The sequence below is a fragment of the Aythya ferina genome (assembly GCF_964211825.1).
Source record: "Aythya ferina genome assembly, chromosome: 10".
NCBI classification, from domain to species: Eukaryota; Metazoa; Chordata; class Aves; order Anseriformes; family Anatidae; genus Aythya; species Aythya ferina.
In genome coordinates, this window is record NC_140306.1 from 6429894 (window position 1) to 6451608 (window position 21715).

A 21715-nucleotide genomic window follows, 5' to 3' on the forward strand; every position below is an offset into this window, starting at 1 on the left:
TTGGGGTTCCTTTTGCTACGTGCTACCTTTTGAACTCTGTAAGCCGGCATGCAGATCCAGTTCACAATCGCGTCACTGTGTTGAGCCGCGTAAGTAAACACTTTAAATGGGAGGAAGCACCTGCGTGTCGCTATTGTCTCCCCTCTTCCATTAGCAAAACTCTCCGGGCTGGCTCTGTTCAAGCCAAACCTTCCAGTAACCGCAGCTCCGCGGGCAGGGTGCACGGCAAACCTCGTGCGGTCGGGCTGGGCGCTGCCATGGAGGGGAGCGTGGGTGTGCGTGTGGATCCGCGGGCACGGGTGGGCTGCCAGGCACTCACGCATCTCCTCAGCCTGCGTGCCAAAAGAGCGGCTTGTCAGAAGCACGGGAATCAGCAAGGTAGGTGCCGGGGTTATAGATACAACCAGCGAGAAGTCCATGAGACGAGCTTCAAAGCTGGAAACGCTGCCTTGTGTAGAAGAGCCTTAAAGGCTAAAATCTCATTAGTTTACCCAAGACAGGTCAGGAGGTGACTTATCAAGATTTAAAGGTATCTGCAAACAGCAGGTCTTTGCTAGCACAGAGCTTCTTTTGATCTAGGAAACAACAGCGTAAAGAAGTCCCATTACTTACTGCTGAATTTGGGTAAGTTAAGCCTAGAAAATGCTAGGAAGGATTTTCTGTCTCCAGTGCTGTGTGTAGCTAACAAGAAGTTGTGGGCAGAGTGGAGCGACCTAGACAAAGTGCCTGGTGGTGTATAGGAGACCTTGTTAAAGGAGTCTCACTTTTGCATTTCTGTTTTTTTCAACCTGTACATGTTAGAGGCGTTTGGTGGCAAAACACAGAGAGTATGGACTACAAGTCAGTGTGTTAAGTGTTCCTTTCTGGTGTTTGAGATCCCTTTGGTAAGATGCTAACAGTTATACTATTTGTCCTTCTAATATCAGTTTTCATTTAGGAGAAATTGTCTTTGTGCCCTCTAGTGGAAAAGCTCTTTATCTAAAGGCTTCCAAGCTGGGGGAAGCTCTTGAAAAAAAAATATGGAATGGGCGAGAAAGGTCACGGAGGAACAGAGGAAGCCTGGAGAGACGAGGTGGCAAAAGGCAGATGTGCTCCATGCCACCTCTGCTTCAGTCCTCACGAAACATAACATTAATTACGTTCACATATACGTAACTTTTTCAGGTAGGAGTGATAAGGGACTGTGAATAGAGAAGGAAGAGATGATCCAATACTCCCGTTGGCCAGGCTTGATGAAATTACCCTAGATTACCTGAGAAAAACCACTCTCAGCAGTCACCGAACCACTGGTGATTGCCATCAGTGTTCACAGAGGATGTGGTGGGGATGGAAAAGGAGCAGAGCAAAATCCACGCCAGGCCTTTAACAGGAGAAGGGATGACCCAGAAAGTGCAGGACCAGAGAATTTGAGCCTGGTGGCGGAGGAATTTGTGAAGATCAGAGAGGAGGAGGAGGATGTGGTCTGAAGGAAAAGCTAACTGGGGAGGAAAAATAAAATAAAATGGTAAATCTGCCCAACTTGCCTTTGAATGGAATAAATACTAAATGGGTGCACAAGAGGGGCTTTTGATGTGACCAAGGCTTATGAGCAGAATTTCAGATCTTGGTGAACTGCAAAAACAGTTGGACCCCAGCAAGATGAAGCACAGGGAAGGTGAAGGTGCAGAAGGTGCCAGGAGCAGGAGCCCGATGGCCAAATGCAAGAGGAGGAGCTGGGAGGGATGTGCTGAGGGAGGCTGTTGGGGAAGGCCAGCTCCCATGAGTCAGGAGCGTCCTGAGGGCTGAAAAAAGGCTCACATCTCTCTCTGAGTCATCCTGACAGAAGTGCTGTAAGACTTAAAAAAAAAAAAAAAAAAAAAAAAAAAAAAAAGGCTCACACTCACACTGCTCCGTCTGGAGATGAGCCACGCAGATTGGGGACTTGGAAAATGGGGCTGGAGAGGGGAGGTTGAAGGAATCGTGTCTGGAAATGCAAGCCTGAGCGCAGGCAATTCATTTTCTGACACATAAAAGATTTCTGTAAAAAGGATAACGATCCGTTTTTAGGAGCCATTGGGGGAAAATACCTTTATTTGCCGGAAAAAAATATTCAAGGTGAGTGTTGGGGGGGGGAGAATTTCTCACTGTGAGGGTAATGAAGCAGGAGCAAAAGAAATTGCAGCTCTGCTTCATGGGAGGATTTGCAGAGCAGTTCAATGAGTCCCTGCCACGGGTGGTGTGTGTTAAACCCATCTCCATGAGGGTTTGGGCGTGTGATTTCTCCAGAATTGCTTTCTACCCCTCCATCACCTTGGAGGGGTAGGAAGCAGGTGAAGTGCCCATTTTCCATGGGAAAACCCAGCTCACGTCAGGCCGTGACAAAAACATCGAGGAAGGTGTGGGATTTTTTTCTGTGGCACTCCTTATTAAATGTTTTCTCTTGCTCCCTGTCCATCCCCATGCAGGGTCTGTTTTAGTTGTGAACCCAGCAGTTGCTACCGGGGCTTTCGGGGGCCAGGGGTCAAAACCAGTAGCAGTGTTACGGGCCGTGGCGTGGGTTTGGGATATAAATTCTGCTCTTGGTGCAGCCATGAAAGCTTCAAGCACCGTTGTAGATCACAAGGAACTGCTGCTGTCCCATAGATATTTCCTGCCCTCTCTCTTCCTGTCTGCAGCTCCCCTTTGGGGCGTCACAACAGCAGCAGAGGTGACCGTGGGGGAGTCCCCGCACCCCCTCCCGCCACTGCCACCCTTCCTCTTGTGGGGTTGTCATTTTTGTTTGAATTTTAATTGCAAAAGCTGTTACATCACCGGTTATTTGCTGTGTGCCATGAGTCACTGTTTACATTTGCTGCTGTTTGCATCTCCTCTCCCCTGCCCGGTGCCTGCGGGCACAGCTCGCCTCGCAGCATCTCTGAGCCTCAGCTTCTGCTTGTGTCCGCGATGCTCTGGGCTCCCACGAGCACAGGGAGAAGCGAGCTGACAGTGAAGATCCAGGATTAGGTTTTTTTTTTTTTTTTTTTTTTTTTTTTTTTTTTTTTTTTTTTTTCCTTTCCCTTCTGGCATTTTGTAAGGGCCCTTGGTTGAGCGAAAAAAATCCCCTGGGGACTCCTTCCCTGAGATCTCTGTGCTTCAGAAGTCTCTCATTCCTGCCAGGCGGCGAGATCGATGCCGTGTTTTCTGGCGTATAGATTTCAGGAAAGGGGGAGGGAAGCAGTTTAAAAGGGCTTTTCTTTGCAATTAATCAGATGCCTGTGCTCCACCGTCTTCTTTTGTACTGGCAGGGGTTAACCCACACGTGCATTTGTCATGGAGAAGGAGGAGAGGGGGGCGTCCTGCACGAGCCCACGGTGCAGGAGGGATTTTGTGGGGCTCTGCTCTCACTGCCCATGCTCTGCATCGTGTCCAGGGCGGTTTGGTAGCAGGGCTGGGAAGGGAGACTGGATCTCTGCTTTGGCCGTTTTGCCAGGTTTATTTTGGGTCCAGAACAGCGTTTTGCAACACATCAAAGCTCAGCGTGTTAGGCACTGTGAAGCAACCAGTGCTGACGCCTTTTTGCACCAAACACCTCCTGAGACAGCTGATGCCCAGGAAACTTCACAGGTGCTTTCAAGCTTTTGGGCTTTCAGCACAAAGCAGGACACGGGTTGCTCAGGTGGGGGACATCCCCACCAGATGGGACGTGGCAGTGTGTCAGGGAAGGGCTGAGACCTCTGTGGCTAGCAGCGTGGTGCTGGTGGTGGCCATCGCAACCAGCTTGCCCCAGGGCTGCTCAAGACTCGTGCCTCAGTTTCCCTACCTAGGGAGAGGGGTCAGCGACTGTTCTGCAGAGAGCTTTCAGCTCCGGGGGTTAGAAATGTTGGGTAAGAGCTTGTCCCTGTCTGGAAAATCCCACCAACCCCTCATGGGTGAGCAGCCTCGACAGAGAGCAGGCAGGTTGTCAGGTGTGAAAACGCCCGGTTTGACTTTGTGAAGTGTTCTCAGGTGGCCTACTGAATGTACATTTTTACCCTATTTGTAATGCAAACCCGTTTAATTATCTCCAATTCACAAATCCCTGGTTCTGCGCTTGAGCGCCTGTAAGAAAATGATCATCTCGTGGGGGACAGCAATCAGCGTCGGAGGAGACGGGGATGGATGGCGGGTGGTAAACGGTGGCAGTTCCAGCAACTGCAATGTATAATTTAAGTCACTTACATTTAATCATCCTTTAAGCACCGAATTTCAGTCTCTGCTGCTCGACTCTCTGGAAGCTGACGGCTTTTTAATGCCACTAAGGAAAGGCTGACATTTCTCCAAGCCCTGGCCGCTGCCGTGCGGCTGGTCGGCGTGTTGGTGCTGCAGCAGGGAGCAGGGGCTGGGCTCTGTGTCGCCTCCCCCGGCCCCGATTTTGGAAATCCTGGTTGTTTTACCCAGCCATAACATCTGCTGGAAATACCCCGGCACACAAAACAGCTGCTGGGGGTGGGATTATGGATCTGGGCTCGGGGTGGAGCAGCTAACCATATTCTAGCAATTCAGCAGGTTGAAGGGTAAAGCAGACAAAGCTTTGGGCGTCGTGGGGAGCCCGCTGGTCGCAGACACCTCTGCGGGGCTGTCCGAGGGAGCTTTGCTCAGTCTGCTGGTGGTGGGCACACGAAATGCTCCCTGTTACCTGTGGTGACAGTGCACGTGGTACCTGTCTGCATTCTGGGGGGTTGTGGATGTCTGTGTGCATGTGTGTAGGCATTCCGAGATATGCACACACATTTAAAGAAGAATGTTTGTTTGTTTGTTTGTTTGTTTTTAAATAAAAGCAGATGGATGAGGCAGATAAGCAGCTGTGCTTGCATTTAGGATCCAATGGGGTTCTGGTCCCTGCCTGCCCCCCCATCCACCCGCTCCCTTACCCTGACAGACAACCTAACTATAAAACAACTTAATTCATGCCTTCCACTTGGCGAATGGTCAATGGCATTAGCAGAAGGATTTCATCTGTAAAATATATGAAGGGGCTCCTAGGGAGTGAGTCCAAGCAGAAAGTGTTAACGGTAAAGGGGAGCCAGGCTCTGGCTGCACGGGGCAGAAGACGGCAGCCTTGATGTGCAGTTGCACATTGGGTTGGCATTGCAGCAGCCTGTTTGCCTCCATGGAAATAGGTAATTTTTGTTGTGCCTAGCAGTCAAATTGTAGATCCTTAAATTAGGAGCTGCCACTTCTGTTTAGACTAAAGTTTGCTTTTCCGTATATGCATGAGAATATCAGCGCTTAAAGCCTGCTGAGCTGAACCGAGCGTGCGCTGGATTTGCAAACAAGCCCATTAGTGCTTGCGGAGGAAGGGGCAGCGGGGAGGAACATCTTAATGAGGCGGGGTGAAGAGTTGACGCGAGGACACGGAGCGCTTGGAGCCACCGTTTGCTGCGGGAGGAACCCGGCAAACGCACGTTATGCTCGGCCGTGGGGGGGCTGTGAGGAAGAGGAGGGTCCCAAGCCGCCTCTCCATCCCCTCCTGCAGCGTTGGAGGTGCTTTGGGTGTGGGTCAGGAGGTGATGGAGAAGCTTTGGTCTGTTCCCCCAGCGTACTGGGGGCTGCGGCTCAGCGTCAGGGCTGCGTTGCCCCAGCATGAGCTGGGCTGGGGGTGTGGGCATTCCTTTTTTATTATTATTTCTTATTTCTGGTGGTGCTTCACTGCCGGAGGTGGTTCAGAATTGGCAGGCACCAGCGGGCAACATTGCGTTGGCTTTCACTGAGAGTTTCACCTCCAAAATTAGGGGATAGGGCCTGGAACCTCTCTGGAAATATTGGGATTTTGGGGAAAGGTCTTAAAATGATATGGACCCTTTCTTCTGTGTCTTTACTGCTCCTCAGATTGTGCTCCTTTTTTTTTTTTTTTTTTTTTTTTTTCTCTTTTTAACCATTTTAAAGAGCGCTTTGTCCTGCCAGGAAGAACTAAAGGAATAATTGGGACTTTATCCTGTGAATGTCACCTTGTTTCATATTATCGAAGTAATGGTGGAGAGCTCGTTTCCCTGAATTTATTCATTGTTCAGAATTACACACGGCATAAATTTCTGAAAAAAATATTTTAGATGTTCATGGAAGTTGTGAGTTGAGCTCAAGAAAAAGATCAGTTAGCTACCTAAGCACCCCTCAGCCTCAGTACTGGAAGCAAAGGTAGACGGTAAGGGGTTTTTAGCTCTAGGGTGTTTCATATTTTCTGATGTAAAGGTTTTTTTTTTTTTAAATTCTTATTCCATAGGCAAAAATGATGATCTAAGAGGCTTTTACTTAATAAAAGTGCCTATTTCTACTTTATCGCATGACTCCAGGAGCTGAGTTTTTTTAGCCAACCATCAGATATGTGTGAAAATCATCGGTCTTGGCAGCACTGAAGTCGTTAAGGAGAAGTTCAGCACTGCATTTGCTCAGAGCCCAGCGCGTTGGGATTGGATGGGCTGCAGCAGCCTGGCGTGGTTAAAGCTCCTCTCACAAATGCATGTGATTAGATTTTGAAGTTTATTTTCTGCCATGCTTGATAGAAGTGTATTCACTGCAGTGATGGACTTTTTGAAGGTGAAACCCTGGAGAACAGCAGGTTGCTTCTTTGGCAAGTTGCTGGTGTAGAAGCTGGAGATGAGGGCACTGAGAGGTGTGCTCGGGGTGTGATGGCTGCGGGTACTGGTTTAGGACCAAAGAACCCAACCAAACAGCAGTCAGCAGAAAATAAATAGCCCCCCAAAACCTTAACGTGGCCAAAGTCTTCCACCAGTGTAACCTTTTTCCCATCCCATATGGGAATCACTGTACTTGGATACAGCTTCCTTTATGGACTGCAAAGTCAGATGGGCCCTGTCTGGCTTGAAAATCTAAGATTTACTTATAAAAATATTTAGAGCATAAGAGAATGAACAGTTTTTACTTGGTAGAAACAGTGTCTTTTGTTTTTCTGGTAGCCGAAACAGCCGATCAAACACCTACCCTTTAAACTCTTGGAGCATCCTTCTGGGCTGACTGTCTAAAAGGTATTTCAAGCCGAAGGTTTTGTTTGTTTTTGTGAGAGCTACAAGCCATGGAAAACAAGAGCTTATGAAGAAAGGGCCTCGACCATAATCACCATATGATCTTACAGTAAAGACAGTCTGGCTTTAATCTTTCTTTAGGCTTACCAATCTGCAGTCTCAGCCCTGGCAAGAGGTGACTCCAAAGAATGGTGCTCGCTTCGTCAGTCACGGGGAAGGCAGCAGAGCAAATCCTTTCCCCTTACTCTCACGTATGTACTGAAAGCACGGCTCCTTACCCCACTGGCTGCACTGCGACTGCTCTTGCACCCCCAGAGCCCGTGCTCCAGTGCAAGGGCATGTTAGCAGACTGGGAAGACCTGGGAAAATAGCATTATTTATGAGGCAGATGCACCAAAGAGCGGGTATTTCTGCAGCTGTAGGTGCGAGTTAGCATGCAATAGGGCCAAGCTGGCAGCGGTGTCCTGCATCGACAGGACGTGCACAAGAAGCTCTGGGTTTAGGATTTTCATCCTCGGTATGACACAGACACGTCGTGGGGATCCTGTTTTCAAACGGGCAGTGAGAGCAATGGGTTTTCTTGCGGAGTGCAGGAAACATAAGGAACGTGTATGGAAATTGGAGCGGGTTTTGGTGCAGGATTGCTGGCAGCCTTCAGCTCCGGGGAAGCGGTAGTCCCCGAGCCCAGTGTGCTCTTGCAGCCGCGGGGAAGCAGCGTGCTGCTTTTGTCCTCCTGCCCGTTTCCCATCCCGATCTATAAGATTTCACGTCTTGGCTCCGGCAGCGTTGCTTATATTGCCGTCACTGTTGGGATCCTGGAAGAGGCTTTTTTGACAGCCGCTTGGGAGCCGTTCCTTATTTGCCTCGGCTCTGGGTTTACAGTAACGCAAGCAATGTGAGACTATTTAGCAGCTCTAACAGGGGTCAGGGCCCTGTTGTCTTAGGTATTGTAAAAGTGCCTTGTAAAAGGCTGTGTATTATCCAAATGCTTTACAGGCAAGGCAAGCAGAAGAAGGGCTAAGCCCAGCACTTCCAGCTGCTCTTTAGAGGTGGGAAACTGAGGCACTACCAGACATGCAGGTGTGTTTTGGCAGTGCCTGAAGCAGGACCCCAATCTCCCGTGTTTTGTTCGTATGAGTTGATTTCGACCTGGTTGTTAGAACAAGCTCTCCCTGTGTGCAATTTGCTTGCTGCTTTATCCCCTTTGCAGTTTAAATGCTTTGAAACGGATCCAGGATAAAGCTCGTCCACGGCTGGTGCTGGGACATCTCTAAGCTGCTTTCAGGGAATCTTTTTTTCCCCTTGAAACCTGGCTGGCGAGGGATTTGGAGCATGCTCAGTGTCCCGCACACAGGTACGGGCAGAGGAGTGCCGTGCTCACACCCTCCTCCAGCAGCAGCCGTCGGTCTGTGGGGATCCCAAAACGGAGTAAGGGAGTGGGAAAAGGAGGCAGGTAAGGAGTGCTGAGCTTGGTTCAGGCAGCGTAAATGAATTCTGGGGCTGGTTGGTTTATTTTTCCTCTGCCTAGGACGCAAGGAAGAGGCTTGAGTAAGAGGGAGGGAGTCTGAAAGTGCTTCTCAAGGTGCATCCCGCACTCGCTGCTCTTTGTTTGCTCCCCGTTCAGAGCCCATCATTCGGAGCCATCTTGAGAGCTCGGGTTAATTTGGTTTGTTTCTAATTAAGCTCCTCATCTGCTGGCTGTCAGGGCAGGGTTCTCCGTCAGCCAGCCCGACTCGTGGCGTACATCTGCGCGCTCGGTGCCAGTGGCAGCTTTGGCTCAAACTTAGGTTTTGTAAATCAGGTTTACAAGCTGCAAGTCTTACCAAGAAAAGCTGTTGGGTATGTTTTTTTTTTTTTTTTTTGTTTTTTTTTTTTCCGTAAAAAAATCCTCTTTAATTTCTTGCTTCCTTGAAAATACTGAAATTCTTACCCGGGTTTTAGGTGCCCGCCAGAAAGGGCGGTCCTGTAACCCTCTCCCCGTGTGCCTAGGAGCAAGATCCTAAATATTCAACTTAGGGTTCTGTTGCCCTGGTCTTTACTTACAGATTATTGTGGTTACAGTTCCTAAATGACTTGAACATTAATAAATAGTTTATTCTATTTCCTATCAACCAGGCAAAGTAATAACTGGATGTAGGAGGATATAAGTTAATTTTATGTTTTAAGGTATTGTTTGCTTTTGCTATTAGCATTGTTTACAAGAAATTGTTTTTAAGCATTTTATTGTTCGCCTGTGTATTTTAAAAGACTAACAATAAAACGTTATTGTGCTCCTGATTTCCCTTCTAAAAGGCAAAGTAAGCATCCAAGCACAGCGGCGTTACGTATTGTAGTGGTTCTGCGCTCTTTTACCATTGTGTTCCTTAAATAAAAAGCACAAGACGATCCCGTCTCACAGAAACTTAACAATTGTTTTTATAAACAGTGCGTGTTCTGCTATCTGTTGAAAATAACTCGATTCTTGTTTGTAATTGTGTCTTCTTAATGAGAATCCAAGTTGTCGGATACTTCCGTGCTTTTTGGAACTAATTGTACCACGATTTTTAAAAACAGTTTATGTAATTGGGAGTCATTAACTCGTGATACAATGCGATGGAGATGGAGGAAGTCCGCACTTGAAGGACTCTCAGCACAGGTTGTCCCAGTGAGGATCGGTCTGGACGTGCATGCAGCGAGCTCCTAAATTCAAAGCTCCTGTTCTCAGTGCAAGAGCAGAGGTACGTAGCAGCCTGTCCTTGGGCTCTGGGTAGGGCTAATGAAATTGGGAGAACCTGGAGTTCATTGGGATAAGCACAGGCTTAAATACCTTACTGAGCTGAGCCTTGACTTGTTCTGCCTAATTCCCTGCACCTGCATACACCAGGGATTGTCAGGGGCCAAGGAGGGGCTGCCGGGGTGAGTTTTGCTCTTTGCTTTGAAGGGCTGGTGATAAATGCTAGCTTCCCCCCCCCCCCCCCCCCGCCCCTAATTATCTCATCAGGCAAGGCAAATGATTCCCTGGTGACTGCTGGGAGAGGAGAAGGTCGGTGTTTGCAGCTCTGAGTGAAGCTGCAAGAAATTCTTTGCGGGACGAGCTTGTTGGGGCAGCATCCTGTGCGGGGCTGGGGGCAGCGCGAGCAAAAGTATCCAGCCCAGGAGGGAAGAGGGCATGCCTGGCAGCTGTGGCACGGTGAGGCTGTAAATCCTTTTGAAATAGTTGCAGGTGCTGTAAGCTTTGCCTTAGGCACTGGATCTGCAGTGGCGTGGGATGCTGGGGAGGGCTGGGTGACTGATGTTGAGCCTGGCGTGCTCCTGCTGCTGCCTGCCCCTCGCCCCCGGCAGGAGGGCAGCAGGGGGGTTGGTTCTTCCCACCAGGTTGGAAGGGGGGATGCGTGTTTGTGTCCTAGCCCTTCTGCCAGGCAGGGTGCTGGTTTTTAAAGGTGCTAGCTACCCTGTCCTAAAAGCCCTGCCTGCCTTTGTTGGCTGCTTGCACCCCACTCGCTTTCCGAGCGGTGTCTCTGTTGGTGACAAAGCCACTGGAGCCAGGCACAGACTGGTTTCTTCTATAAGGGTGTCTTGGGCTCGTGTTGGGGTCTTCTGCAATTCCTCTGCTGCCATGGCATTGGTGCAGCAATCCTGCGTTGTTCTCCAGGCTTGCCTAATAGCGGGAGAGCTAGCATGGCTCAGGGAAAACTGGGTTCTCTTGTTGGTCCATCCATCTTAGTTCCATCCTTCGTAGCGTGGATTCTTCTCCCTTGAAGTAACGCTGTTGTGCAGTGCTCAGGAATCTCTCTAATTTCTGCCGGTAATCTGAAACCTGCCTGGGATGTTTGCACATGCAGAGCACTGCAGTTCTGCAGGCCGGTGACGTGTGCTGCTCCTGTTAGAGTCAGGTCCGTGGGGTTTTGCAGGGAAAGGGATTTGAGAACACAAAACTACTTTCCCTCGATGCTCGCTGTTGTCTGTGGCATTATGCATCTCCCAAAGCACTTCTGTGTGAATGAGTTTAAAGCAAAGCCCAGCAATAAATGGCCTTCCAAAATTGTGCACTTGTAGCCTTCTGATCTTGCTGCCTTTTGTCTCTGGGCTGTTCTGACCTATTCACGTCAAGAAAGCAAAGAATCTGTTAGACTGTGATGAATCTGTATGGCCCCTGCATAGTCCAGGAGAAGGGTTAATTTGATCTGACATTTGCTAATCTGCCAGGACTTGCGGTGATTTGTTTTCATACTGAGTTAAGTTTTGTATACCATAGAGAAATGGGTAAATATTTGGCATTGTTAAAAACTGAAAATATGTCGTCAAATTTTTTGCGTTGATATATTTAAAAATTCCTTTCTGCTTGCCTTTTACAGGGATTTATTCAGTTTGTTAATTGTCAGCTGGGTAACTTCATTCACCTGGTGAAGCACTGGCAGAGTGTTTGCTGAGAGCTATGCGAGGGTTTTTGTTGGGCTTAGTCTTGCATTGTGTTCATATTTTCCTAAGTCTGTCGCCTTAACACGCCAGTTGTAAAAAGTGATTCCAAGTTTCAGATCATTTTTTTTCTACCCACCACATACGCCTGGTCCAACGGCAGCTTATATAGTGCATAGATATTTGTGAGTCTGTATCCTTAAAGGCTTCTTGGGTTACAGTCCTTGATTGTGTGTTTCTGGCACTTTGGGAGCAAATTAGTGAAACAGTGCGATTCCTCCTGCAAGCTGTGGTTGTAGCTTTTTTTTTTTTTTTTTTTAATTTTATTCTAGTTATTTTCATGTATGCTAGAATACTCTGATTAGGTAACACCCGAAGGGTCTGCAGTCTGTAACCAGTGAAATCAGTATGGGAGCTCCACGGGTCTCTGTTCCCACACAGGGTTTAGGTGGTGGTGACTGAAAGGGCCTGCGAGGGCATCTGAACTCAGAATCACAACTCCCTTACTGATAGGAAGAAAGCACTCTGTGTCACCCTGTTTTCCGAGCTCCTGTTGCAACTCTGCAGCCCTGTATCTGGGAAGAGGGCCCCAGCCAGGATAGCTGCCCCTGGGACCTTGTGGCACAGTCATCTGTGTCCTTGTTTTATTTCCTCAGCTTGTCTTCCATTAACCTTTTACCCCGCTTGCATTCTGCAACCTAATTTCCGACAGGCACGTGAGTGAGCTCAGGGTTTCTTGGCCCTCTTGGCACCCCTGTGCGTGTGATCAATAGACCTGACCTTTTGGATGAATATTCACATGCTCTGGGAAGCACTGAGCTCTTCAGCCTCCTTTTTTTTGCTGGTTTCTCCCAGCTTTTCTGCTGGGGAAGGATCCCTGGCTTAAAGCCATGTGGGGCATTTTACAGCTTTGTAACTTGACTGCAGATACGAAGGAGTTCATTCTCCCTAGAATTAGTAAAATGTTACCTGGCTGCAGGTAAACCTGAAGTCAGGTGTAGCTGGATACATCTTCTGTTTGTACTGGCTTAAAAACTATTTAGGATAAAATCTATTGACAGCCTAAAACTGTGCAGCAACTTTTTTCTAATGTATTTACACTGAGAGCAAGTTGGCAGAAGGTTTGGGATGTTCACCAGCCATATTGATCACTTCTGGGCATCATCATATTAACTTCAAACTTCGCATTTTACAATTGCGATAACTTTATATGAAGTAATTCCTTTGATAATAATCAGAGGGATTCTGGGTTGAGATAGTGTTTATCATGTCTGGATCTCTTGTCAGGATTTAAAAATAATACCGGACTTTGAAGACAAAGGGTTTTTATAGAGGCCAAATCACTTCTAAGAGGCTTCCTGCAGGCTCGTCTTAACCCACTGAGGAACTGGGCTCAGGCTGGTGACAGAGAAGTACTGTCATAGATCTTGCCCTCTTCTTTCATTAAAAAATAATAATAATAAAAAAAGCCTGGACTGAAGCTTGTGGTGCCTTGATATTGAGAAGTAGTGGTCATGACAGGGATCTGGGCTGTTCTCATGTTGCAGAGTGGTCAGTAAAGAATTGTTTATTTTCCTTTTTCTCTCTTTTTTTTTTTTTTTTTTTTTTTTTTCTTATTGTAAATGGTCTAGGCATTGCACTGAAGAGTTTGATCCTGAAAGTCTTAAAAATGCTGGCTTAGGCCCAATCATTTTATTTGCCAAGGTTAAGTATGATGTGTTTTCTATATGTGTCAAAAGAAGCTTATACATGTTTGGCTTGTTTTATGTCTTCCAATATTTGACATATGCAGGAAAATGCACTTGTAACTCTTTGCTTGCTGAGATGCTTGGTATGAGAAGCCAAAACTGAGAGAGGTTCTTCCACTGATTCAGTAACACGAAGTGTTACTTCATTAGGTTGATTGGATGTGGTAAGAATCCTTGAGCTTGGCTGAACTCATCTCTGCTGTAGTCATGGGGCCTACGGATGAGGCCTTCAACCATTTTGTATATAACTTGACTTTTTTTTTAAGAGCAACTGTCCCAAAACTGCACCAGAAGGCATCTGTGACCGCGTATCTCCTGGCAAATGTGATTTTTGGCCAAGGGACCTAGTGTCAAGTGTCCTGCCGTTCCTGGAGAGCTTTGCTTGCTCCCTGTGTAGCACAGGCCACGCTGCGGGTCTGCTGAGGTGGTAAATGGGGTAAGCTGGGGCGAGCGATGTGGTGCCTTGGACAGCCGTCATTCACACTCAGTCTGTAGCTGCCCATCCTTCTAGGAGGTCCTCTGAAACAGCCCTTCCCCATCTTTCCAATGCATCTGGTACTTCTTCGACGTCTTCTTTGCTGAAATGTATAAAAATAGGAGGTTTTGTTCATATTAGTCATTCTTCACTAGCTAAAGGCTAAAAAAAAAAAAAGTCACTCTTATCAAACTACCACAGTTTTAAGAACTAATACACTGTCAGGAAATAAAATAAGCTTTTTTTTTTTTTTTTTTTTTTTTTTTTTTTTTTTTAACAGCGTGGGTAATTAACAACTGAAGCAATTTATCAAGTATTACATAGTGGATTCTCTGTCGGGGAGGCTTTAAATGAGCAATTGATGTATAGGGAAATGCTTTAGTGTAAGCACAAGCCAAGGAGGAATTGATTGATGTGATGTGGCCTGTGTTACACAAGGAGATGGGAATAGATCATCTCAGGATCCCTGGGCACTGCAAGTCTTTACGAATCTGTTACCCATAAATATTGACAGAAGATTAGACCTGGATGTGTAAAATGCCTTTAATGTTTCTGAGTGACTGCTGTGCCATACTAGGTCCTTGTCCTGGTCTCTGCTTGGTGTCACCTTGTGAATTAAGGGGGTGATTTAATGAGCTCTTCTGGGTTGCTGCTTCCGTGGGTGCTCACCAAACCGAACTTGACATCTCCAGTGAGGGATCGGAGTTTCAGACTGAAATGTCATGTTGGAAAAGACTTCACAGTAAGAACCCCCCAGCCCTTGCAGTGGGAAAAACAAACAAATACCAAGAAACCCAAACAGAAATAATTAGAGACCATATGGCTTTTGCTAGTTACTAAAGAAAAGTGTCAGTGGTGAGGAATATTAAAAAAGACCATGGAGCGTTTCTCCTGCTTGTTTGTGGAGAGGGTTGTTAAACACATTCAGCTAAAAAGAAAACACATTTGCTTGCTTTCTTTGAGAGGAAGGAAATTTAGAGGCTTTCAGGTTTCAATGACTGTTTGTATTTGAATTCCATTCAATTCTGATTGTAAAATGAGTTCCCTTTGCGTTTTACAATTGGGTATGCTACGCAGGCTATGTGCTTGTTGTAGGATTACTGCAAGGATATTTAAGAAATTATTGCTCCAGTTGTGCTTCTGTTAGTCACTGGATTCATACCAAGGGTTATCTGTTCTTTGTATTAGCATTTACTTAATCACAGATTTGTCTGTGCTGCAGCCTGTTTAGAAAGTAATTACCAGGTGGGTGATGGTGTAGCTGTAGTTCATGTAGGAAGCGCCTGCCCATGAATGCTAAAGGCTCGTGGAGTGATTCATGTTCTGCTGTGGCTCAGTGGAAGCTCTGTATTGGTTCAGATCTGTGTCACGCTGACATGGAAGGTCTTGGGAGGGAGAATGATGTTGGGTGAGGGACTGAGGAGTTAGTCATGACTTTCATGCACCAAATAAGAGCTCCTTTCCCATCGTTTCTGCCTCCTCCTCTCCATGCTTCCAGCCAGAGTGATGCTGACTGGGGAAGGATGTGGGAGGCGGTGTTGCAGGGTGCCTCGATGCTCCCAGTATGGGCTGCTGCTTGCACAGGGGCAGTACATAGGCCCTCGTGCTGTCTGTGAGGTTCCAGCATTTTTGTCCAATGGATTCAAAGGTCTGTCTGTCTCTGCTTTACTATCACTATTTATTGCCTCAGTATTTGTTTGGCAGGAAGGTTTTGTGTTTTAATACCATCCCTGCAGTGCATTGCCAGGAATTTTAGAACCTGTGAGCGATTTCAAAGGCCAGCGGGCTCCAGTGCTTCCAGCAGGATTTATGTCGCTGCTGGTGCAGAGTTACAGTGTCATAAGCTTTTTATATTTGTTCGTATTATATCATGGGCATCTGCAGACTGTTGAGTCCAGTTCTCTTCAGCTGTTTATGTGCAAATACATCTCTGATCTTGTGAAAGGAGGCCATTCTTTATATCCACTGACTGCAGCTCCAAGAAAAAGCTCCCCAATAAGTCATTAAAAAAATATATATGGAATTAGTCCTGCCAAAACTGATGGCTGCAGAATGCATATGGCTGAAATGTTTGTATGAAAGCTGAAAAAGATCTCGGGTCCTTGCAGAATACCTAATTCAGCATCTGATCAGGTTTTATTCTGGTGAATCTGGCTTGCTGCTCACAGCTCTGCTGGCAGTAGAGCCTGGGGCGTATTGCCAGAGCTGCACTGGGATTCCAGAAAGACTAGATTTTTATTTCTAATTGTTGCAAATAATCATTTATTTAGCAGTTAAGCTCCTGCTCTGTTTCCTGCCTGGGTAAAACAGTAGCAAGCTCCCTTAATTTTGAGATTACTTCTAAAATACTGACTTGAGGTTGAATCTGGAGGTTGCAGAGTACAAGAACCGAAGCCTGGTCCTTTGCTTGCAAGACTTACAGCTTCTGAGTCCAAACTTAGTGTTTAACCCAGGTTGGCTGTTTTTTAAATAAATGTGTTTATTACCCTATGTGCTGTTGTGGATTCTAGGAACTGCCAAGTGTAGCAGAGTAACTGGGCTCATTTTGGGGAATCTGCTCTCCCCTTTTCTTCACTCTGTAGCTTGAAAGGTAAAGTAAATTTTTTCCAACTGGCACATGCCCTCCAATGAAAGAACTAAAATACAACTTCTATGTATAGGGTGGGCCTAGTAAGAAGCAGCACTGGGTGTTAGGGAAGGAGACTGATGCTGAGAATGGCAAAGGGAGAAGAAATCTCAAGCTCTGCCTTTACCCCTGTGAGGAAGAGGTGCTGGGGCGGGCACTGTGACTTGAGGCAGGTTGGCTCTGGGGTTGCCATTGCTTCTGTGAAGCAATACACTTCTGACATTACTGGCTCGTTTTAGTTCTGCTTAAACCTTTAATGTGTTCTAAAAATGATGCATTAAAAAAAAAAAAAAACACAACACCATTTTTGTGCCATTAATGGAAGGTCTGCAACAGAGTTCAGATTGCCGAGTGATAAAAATCCAATTTTACCTGTAGCAAAGACTTCCCAACATCTTCTGCAGATGTCTTAATATATCTCTGTTTGCTTCTTGTGCCCCGGACAAGAAACAGCTTTTTGTGGGAAAGCAATATCCTTTACAGGGAAATATAATTGAGTAACTCTATCATTTTGCTGATATTCCTGCAGGAGATGTATATAATCCACAAGTCTTGTCCTGACAGCATGCCATCAGAGTATGTGCCATACTGGTGAGGTAACCTCAGTGCCTGGCTTGCTAGAATTTTGTGTTGTCTACATTTACTTACCCAAATACTCTTTTTTTTTTTTTTTTTTTTTTTTACAGCTGTCAGTTGCTATTCTGAGCAGAACAGCAAATGGCCAGAAAGAGTTACAAATAGTACCGATGTTTTCTTCAGTCTATTGATTTGGTGGCTCCTCTGTATTATCTCTTTGAAAGGGGAAATATAACTCACCAGTACAATTCTGTGAGCGCAATCAAGAGCTTGTGCTGTTGTCATACCAGGTGGTAACTGGCATGTAGCAAAGATAAGCCTTGTCTTGGAGAGCTCCTGCTTTGTACTGAGATATGGATTTTTGTTCTAGTGCTAATGCTGCTTTGTGCTGTGACTTCTAGTTCGGTGGGCATGGAGGGTGACCTCTGAGCCGACCTCTGAGTGGTCCAGAGGTGCTGACAGAAATTGCTCTAGGGTTTTTGAGACATGGGGGGAATACTGAGACTGCTGCCATCTAATGAAGTGCTCCTGGAAACATCCATGCTGAGTCCTTTGCCACACGGGTGCTCTGAAATACGTGTTTCTCATGCAGTCACCATGCTCCATGAGCAAACTCTCTTACAATGTCTTAAAATGATCCCTGCTGTGGTTTACAGCTAGAATAACATTACTTGGCACGTTATCAGTGAATTCTGGAGATGCTCTTGATGCTGGGAAGAGTACTGGTGTTGATTCAGATGTACTGCTGGGTTTTGTGGGAGGCAGAGTTAAAAGGTGTGCTGTAACTCCAGCTGCTGCTCCTCTCTCTGCCATGAGAAGCTGTCCAGCAGTGCCTTGTAGCACGTTACCGTCCTGCGTATCTCATCTTGGGTGCAGCAGTGCAATGGTAACTCCTGGATAAAGCCAAGGCTTTAGTTCTGAGAGAAATTCATCTCCTGTTGTGGTTGTATCCCCTGACATGCCCTGTGCAGATGGCTGCACCTAGATATGATAATATCTATAATATGTTTTAATAAAAACAACCCCCTGTCTACTTAAGTGCATCCCAAAGCGTAAGCAGCAGTGTCCCACCCAGCTGATGTGACGTGCTGTGCTCTGCAGCCAGGCTCATCGTGCATCTGCCCTCGTCTCTGGGGATGAGGGAAAGGCTGTCTAGCCCCTAGGTGGGTTGGTTTTTCTGTCTTTTCTCTCTCTTTTTTTTTTTTTTTTTTTTTTTTCCCCCAGTACAATCTGGCTATTAATATTTGTGGAAGTTTAATAAAAACAAAATAAATACAGACTATTTCACTTCACTTTCCCTGTAATTGCCAGCCCATATCTCCCTCCATTATCCTTTCATCTTCTTTTCAGACTGGCTAATAGTTACTTAGTGATTACATTTAATGGTGTGAGAGCCTTTTAGTTTGGATACCCTGCTTTTCCTCCCCTATTGCTTATAGAGATGTTTACATTTTCAGCTAGAGTTATGATTTGTCTCCTATATAATTGCATGGAAAGCAACGGTTCACATTCCTAGGCAGGCATCCTGAATTTATTTTGATACCATTTCCTTTTTGATGCATTTCCCACACTCGCTTCACCCTCTGCAATCTCCTGATGAGTTTAACTAACTATGACCCTTTCTGTAGATTTATTTCTCTGCAGTGCAATTCATAGCTTAGCCTGCCGAGTGCAGCCTGTAGGGCTAAGCCTCAGAAATTCACGGAGGAAGCAATGGTGAAGGAAATAATTCTCCAGTGGGGATGTCCTCGCTGGGATGCTCTCCGTATGCAGGTGCAGCTTGTGCTTGGAGAGCTCTGCTGGTGGAGGTGTTGTGGCCCTGGAACAAAGCAGGTGCTGGCAGAAGCTCATCCCTGTGGACTGATCGACCCTTGGACAGGATGGAGATGCCATTTAAAAGTAATCCACGTTGTCAGCATTATTAGTGAACATTTTCAGTGGGGATCTTGTCCAGGAAGGGAACCTGAGCTCGCTCCCCTCCTGTGTGGCTGCTGCTGGAGGAATGTGGCCCTGGACATCCAGCGGTGCCAGCTCGTGTCCCTGGGTGGGGGACAGCTGGCCAAGATGAAGGTCTTTTCCAACCCTAATGATTCTGTGATCCTTGTGCTGCCCATTTTGCAGGGCAGAGGAGGGCCTGGGAACCCACGAGGCATGAAGCTGCTGCCTCTTGGACAGGAGCTGCAGTACCTTGCTGCAGGAGAAGCACGCTCTGCTATATGGGGCTGGTGAATGGGGTTTGGGGGTACTGCAAGCCCTACAAGCGTTAGAAGCACCGGTCTCGTTTAAGACTTTGTACGTCTGCGCATTTTCTGTTCTGACATCAAGAACCTTGGAAAATCTTAGACCGTCCAGGCTTGGTTCAGCGGCATCGCTGAGTCATTGGTGCTTAAATACTGGATAAAGCTTTGTTAGGGACTGAGGGATGTTTCTGTTTGTTAAGAAGCCAGAGGTTGTCTATTTTCATCATTGAGTCTGCAATTCTCGCAGCTGGAGAGAAGCAGAATTCAAAGCTTTGGAGAAGTGGCTGGGGGTGTGTGGGATGAATAATGATCTAATATGAGGCCTCAGCAGGGTGAAAAATGTAAAACTAACATCTCCTCGACTGTTTTTTTCTCTTTCTTTAGATAAACTCACTAGCAATGAGAAGTATTTTAAATGTTGCTGCTGCTGCTGATAGGAGCAGGCCATTAAACTGCTGCAGTCGACATTCCTTTGGGTCCTGGTCATAAGCCAAGCTGCCAACTATTTGTAAATTTACTGACAGTCAGTAAGCAGAATACAATATTTAAACTGTCAGAAAACTAATATCCACTCGTTTCAGAGAAACATAGCTCTGCTTCTCTTGGGCTCTGCCTTTTCAGGCTGTTTGGTTACTGCTGTTATTTTCTATCAACTCTCTGAGGCTGTCCCAGGAAAAAAGCAGAGAAGAGACAAAGTGGCTGCCAGCCTGCCCCTTCCCTGTGCACCCTGTTCTTCCCGTGGCCTGTAGCAGTAACGTGGTCCTTCCTGGCAGAGATGCTCGAGGCTATAGCCAAATTCTCAAGGCTCCTGGGGCTTGGTTTCTCAGTCTTGCCATGGCTTGAAACGGCTGCCCTTCGATCTGGGCAAAATGTGAAGGCAGGCATTCCCAAATGCTTTAAAGAAAAAAAAAAAAAAAGGGAGGGGGGGGGGAAGAAAAAAGTATTCTGACTTTCTAGGGTGAGCACTCAGATAGCGGAGAGCAGCTTGAGAAAGCCTAACAAGTACTTTGAACTTATTATGCTACTAAAATGTTGTGGGAAAAGTGGCTGAATCATTTGTTTGCTGCTTGCTGCTGAAACATAGACCTGTTATCAATTACCCGCCCCAAGATAGCTCTCTGGGAGCCAGCGTTGCATGAGGAAATCTGTTTTTCTTTACTGTACAGCCATGTTATGAGTTTACCCAGCTGTGGACCTTTGTCTGAAGTATTTTTTTTTTGTGTGGCTGTCCTTGTGGGCATCCCTACACCAGGGACCCACGTGGGTTTCTCCTGGGCGTGCTGAGCAGTAGGGCTGCTGTCCTGCTGGAGTGGCCAAGTTGGCTGCAGTGACAAAAACACTGCAGCACTGCTCTCCTCTCCTTCCCGTCCTTAGCTGTGCAGGAGGGACTGGGGCATGGATTTATCTCTGAGAAGCTTTAACTTGACCAGGCACACACAGACTGCTGCCGTGATGAAACTCAGAAGGATGTGCTCCGAGTGCACTGCTGTGATGGTTAGTTTGCAGGCGACAGCAAAATAAGAAATGATTTTTTTTTTCCTCTCCCCAAAGAGGTCTGAAAAAGAATGCCCTTGTTCCACATCAGGATTACAGCAGCCTGAAATGTTTTGGTGAAGAGGGGAAAGGGCACAAAGCAGCTTGTTATAGGATGGTCTGTGAGCCCTGCTGAGGGTTTCTGGCTTCAGCCAGGCATTGCACAGAGCTGGGCCCTTTCCTCTCATGCAGCAGAGGAAGGAGCCTCTCTCTCTCCTGCCCATTCCCAGAAATTCTCTGTAAAATGAGGAACTTTCCTCCTCTAAAGCAACAAGCTCCTGTGAGCAGTCCTGGCTTCGGTGAATCACAGTGTTCACAGAAGAGCATGTGTCGGGACTTGCTTTCACTCCTCACCATCTACGCTCCTGGAGTTTGATGTCCGTGGGAAAGCAACGTGGAGAATCTCGACTGCTTCCTTTGAAGGAGACGGAGATGTGGGAGTGTGGAAGGTGACTGATGTGTGACCTGGAGTGTCCTCAGGCTACAGCTGATGTTACCTGGGCATGGAGAGGCCGCTTGTGTGTGTTGTTGCTGCTCGAGTGCAAATAAATACAGTATTTATCACCACGTGCTGTCAGCATGTTGCAGATTAAACCCAAAGCCTGCCATACCAGTAAGTGTTTTACCAATCATTAGAGCATTTGTCAACATTATGGGCTGCTGTCTGTGCCAGCAATAAATGCCTGGTGATCCTGCGAGAGTAAATGGCATTTTCCAAGGAGAGGTGTACTTAATGAAGAACGAGCAGCACAAGCTGTAAAAGTGGCCAGATCAATTATTTTTACAAAACAGTCATAAATGGCATAGAGCAAGGAGGCATGGGCAGGGGAGGGGAGCTGTGCCACTGCCCAGGTGGGTCCTGGAGCCAGCGAAAGGGAAGGGAAGGCAAGCAGCTGAGGGCCAAATAAAATCAGTCAGCAGCCTTTCTGTGGCAGCAGAGTGAGGCAGGAGCCTGCCGTGAGGCATCTGTACCTGTGCTGTGTCTTCAGAGTGGTGCTGGCACTGGTCATGAATGAGGTGGGAAGCCCAGGCCTGCTGTAGCACACTGACATCCCCTCACTGCGGGTGCCGTCTTAAAAGTTTCAATATCAGAGTATTGGGAGAGGAGAAGTGAAGAGCAAGGACCATTTGTTTGAAAGACATGG

General features: G+C 46.9%; 1 protein-coding gene and 1 long non-coding RNA gene across 24 annotated transcripts in view; both read left to right on the forward strand.

Annotated features, from left to right (window-relative positions):
• Positions 1–21715, forward strand: part of MAGI1 (membrane associated guanylate kinase, WW and PDZ domain containing 1) — a 318457-nt gene that overhangs the window by 41161 nt on the left and 255581 nt on the right. The window contains exon 1 of one of the 23 annotated variants that reach the window (XM_084530664.1): positions 213–378. The exons of the other annotated variants lie outside the window; for them this stretch is intronic. Coding sequence (XP_084386790.1) covers positions 258–378 — 121 coding nt within the window. The 5' untranslated portion in view covers positions 213–257. Of the gene's footprint in view, positions 1–212; positions 379–21715 lie in introns of those variants that run through there. 23 annotated transcript variants of the gene reach the window in all.
• LOC311441973 lies at positions 10006–19934 on the forward strand. The gene is made up of 2 exons (XR_014696368.1): positions 10006–10146; positions 19422–19934. It is a non-coding gene; the product is annotated as an uncharacterized lncRNA (long non-coding RNA).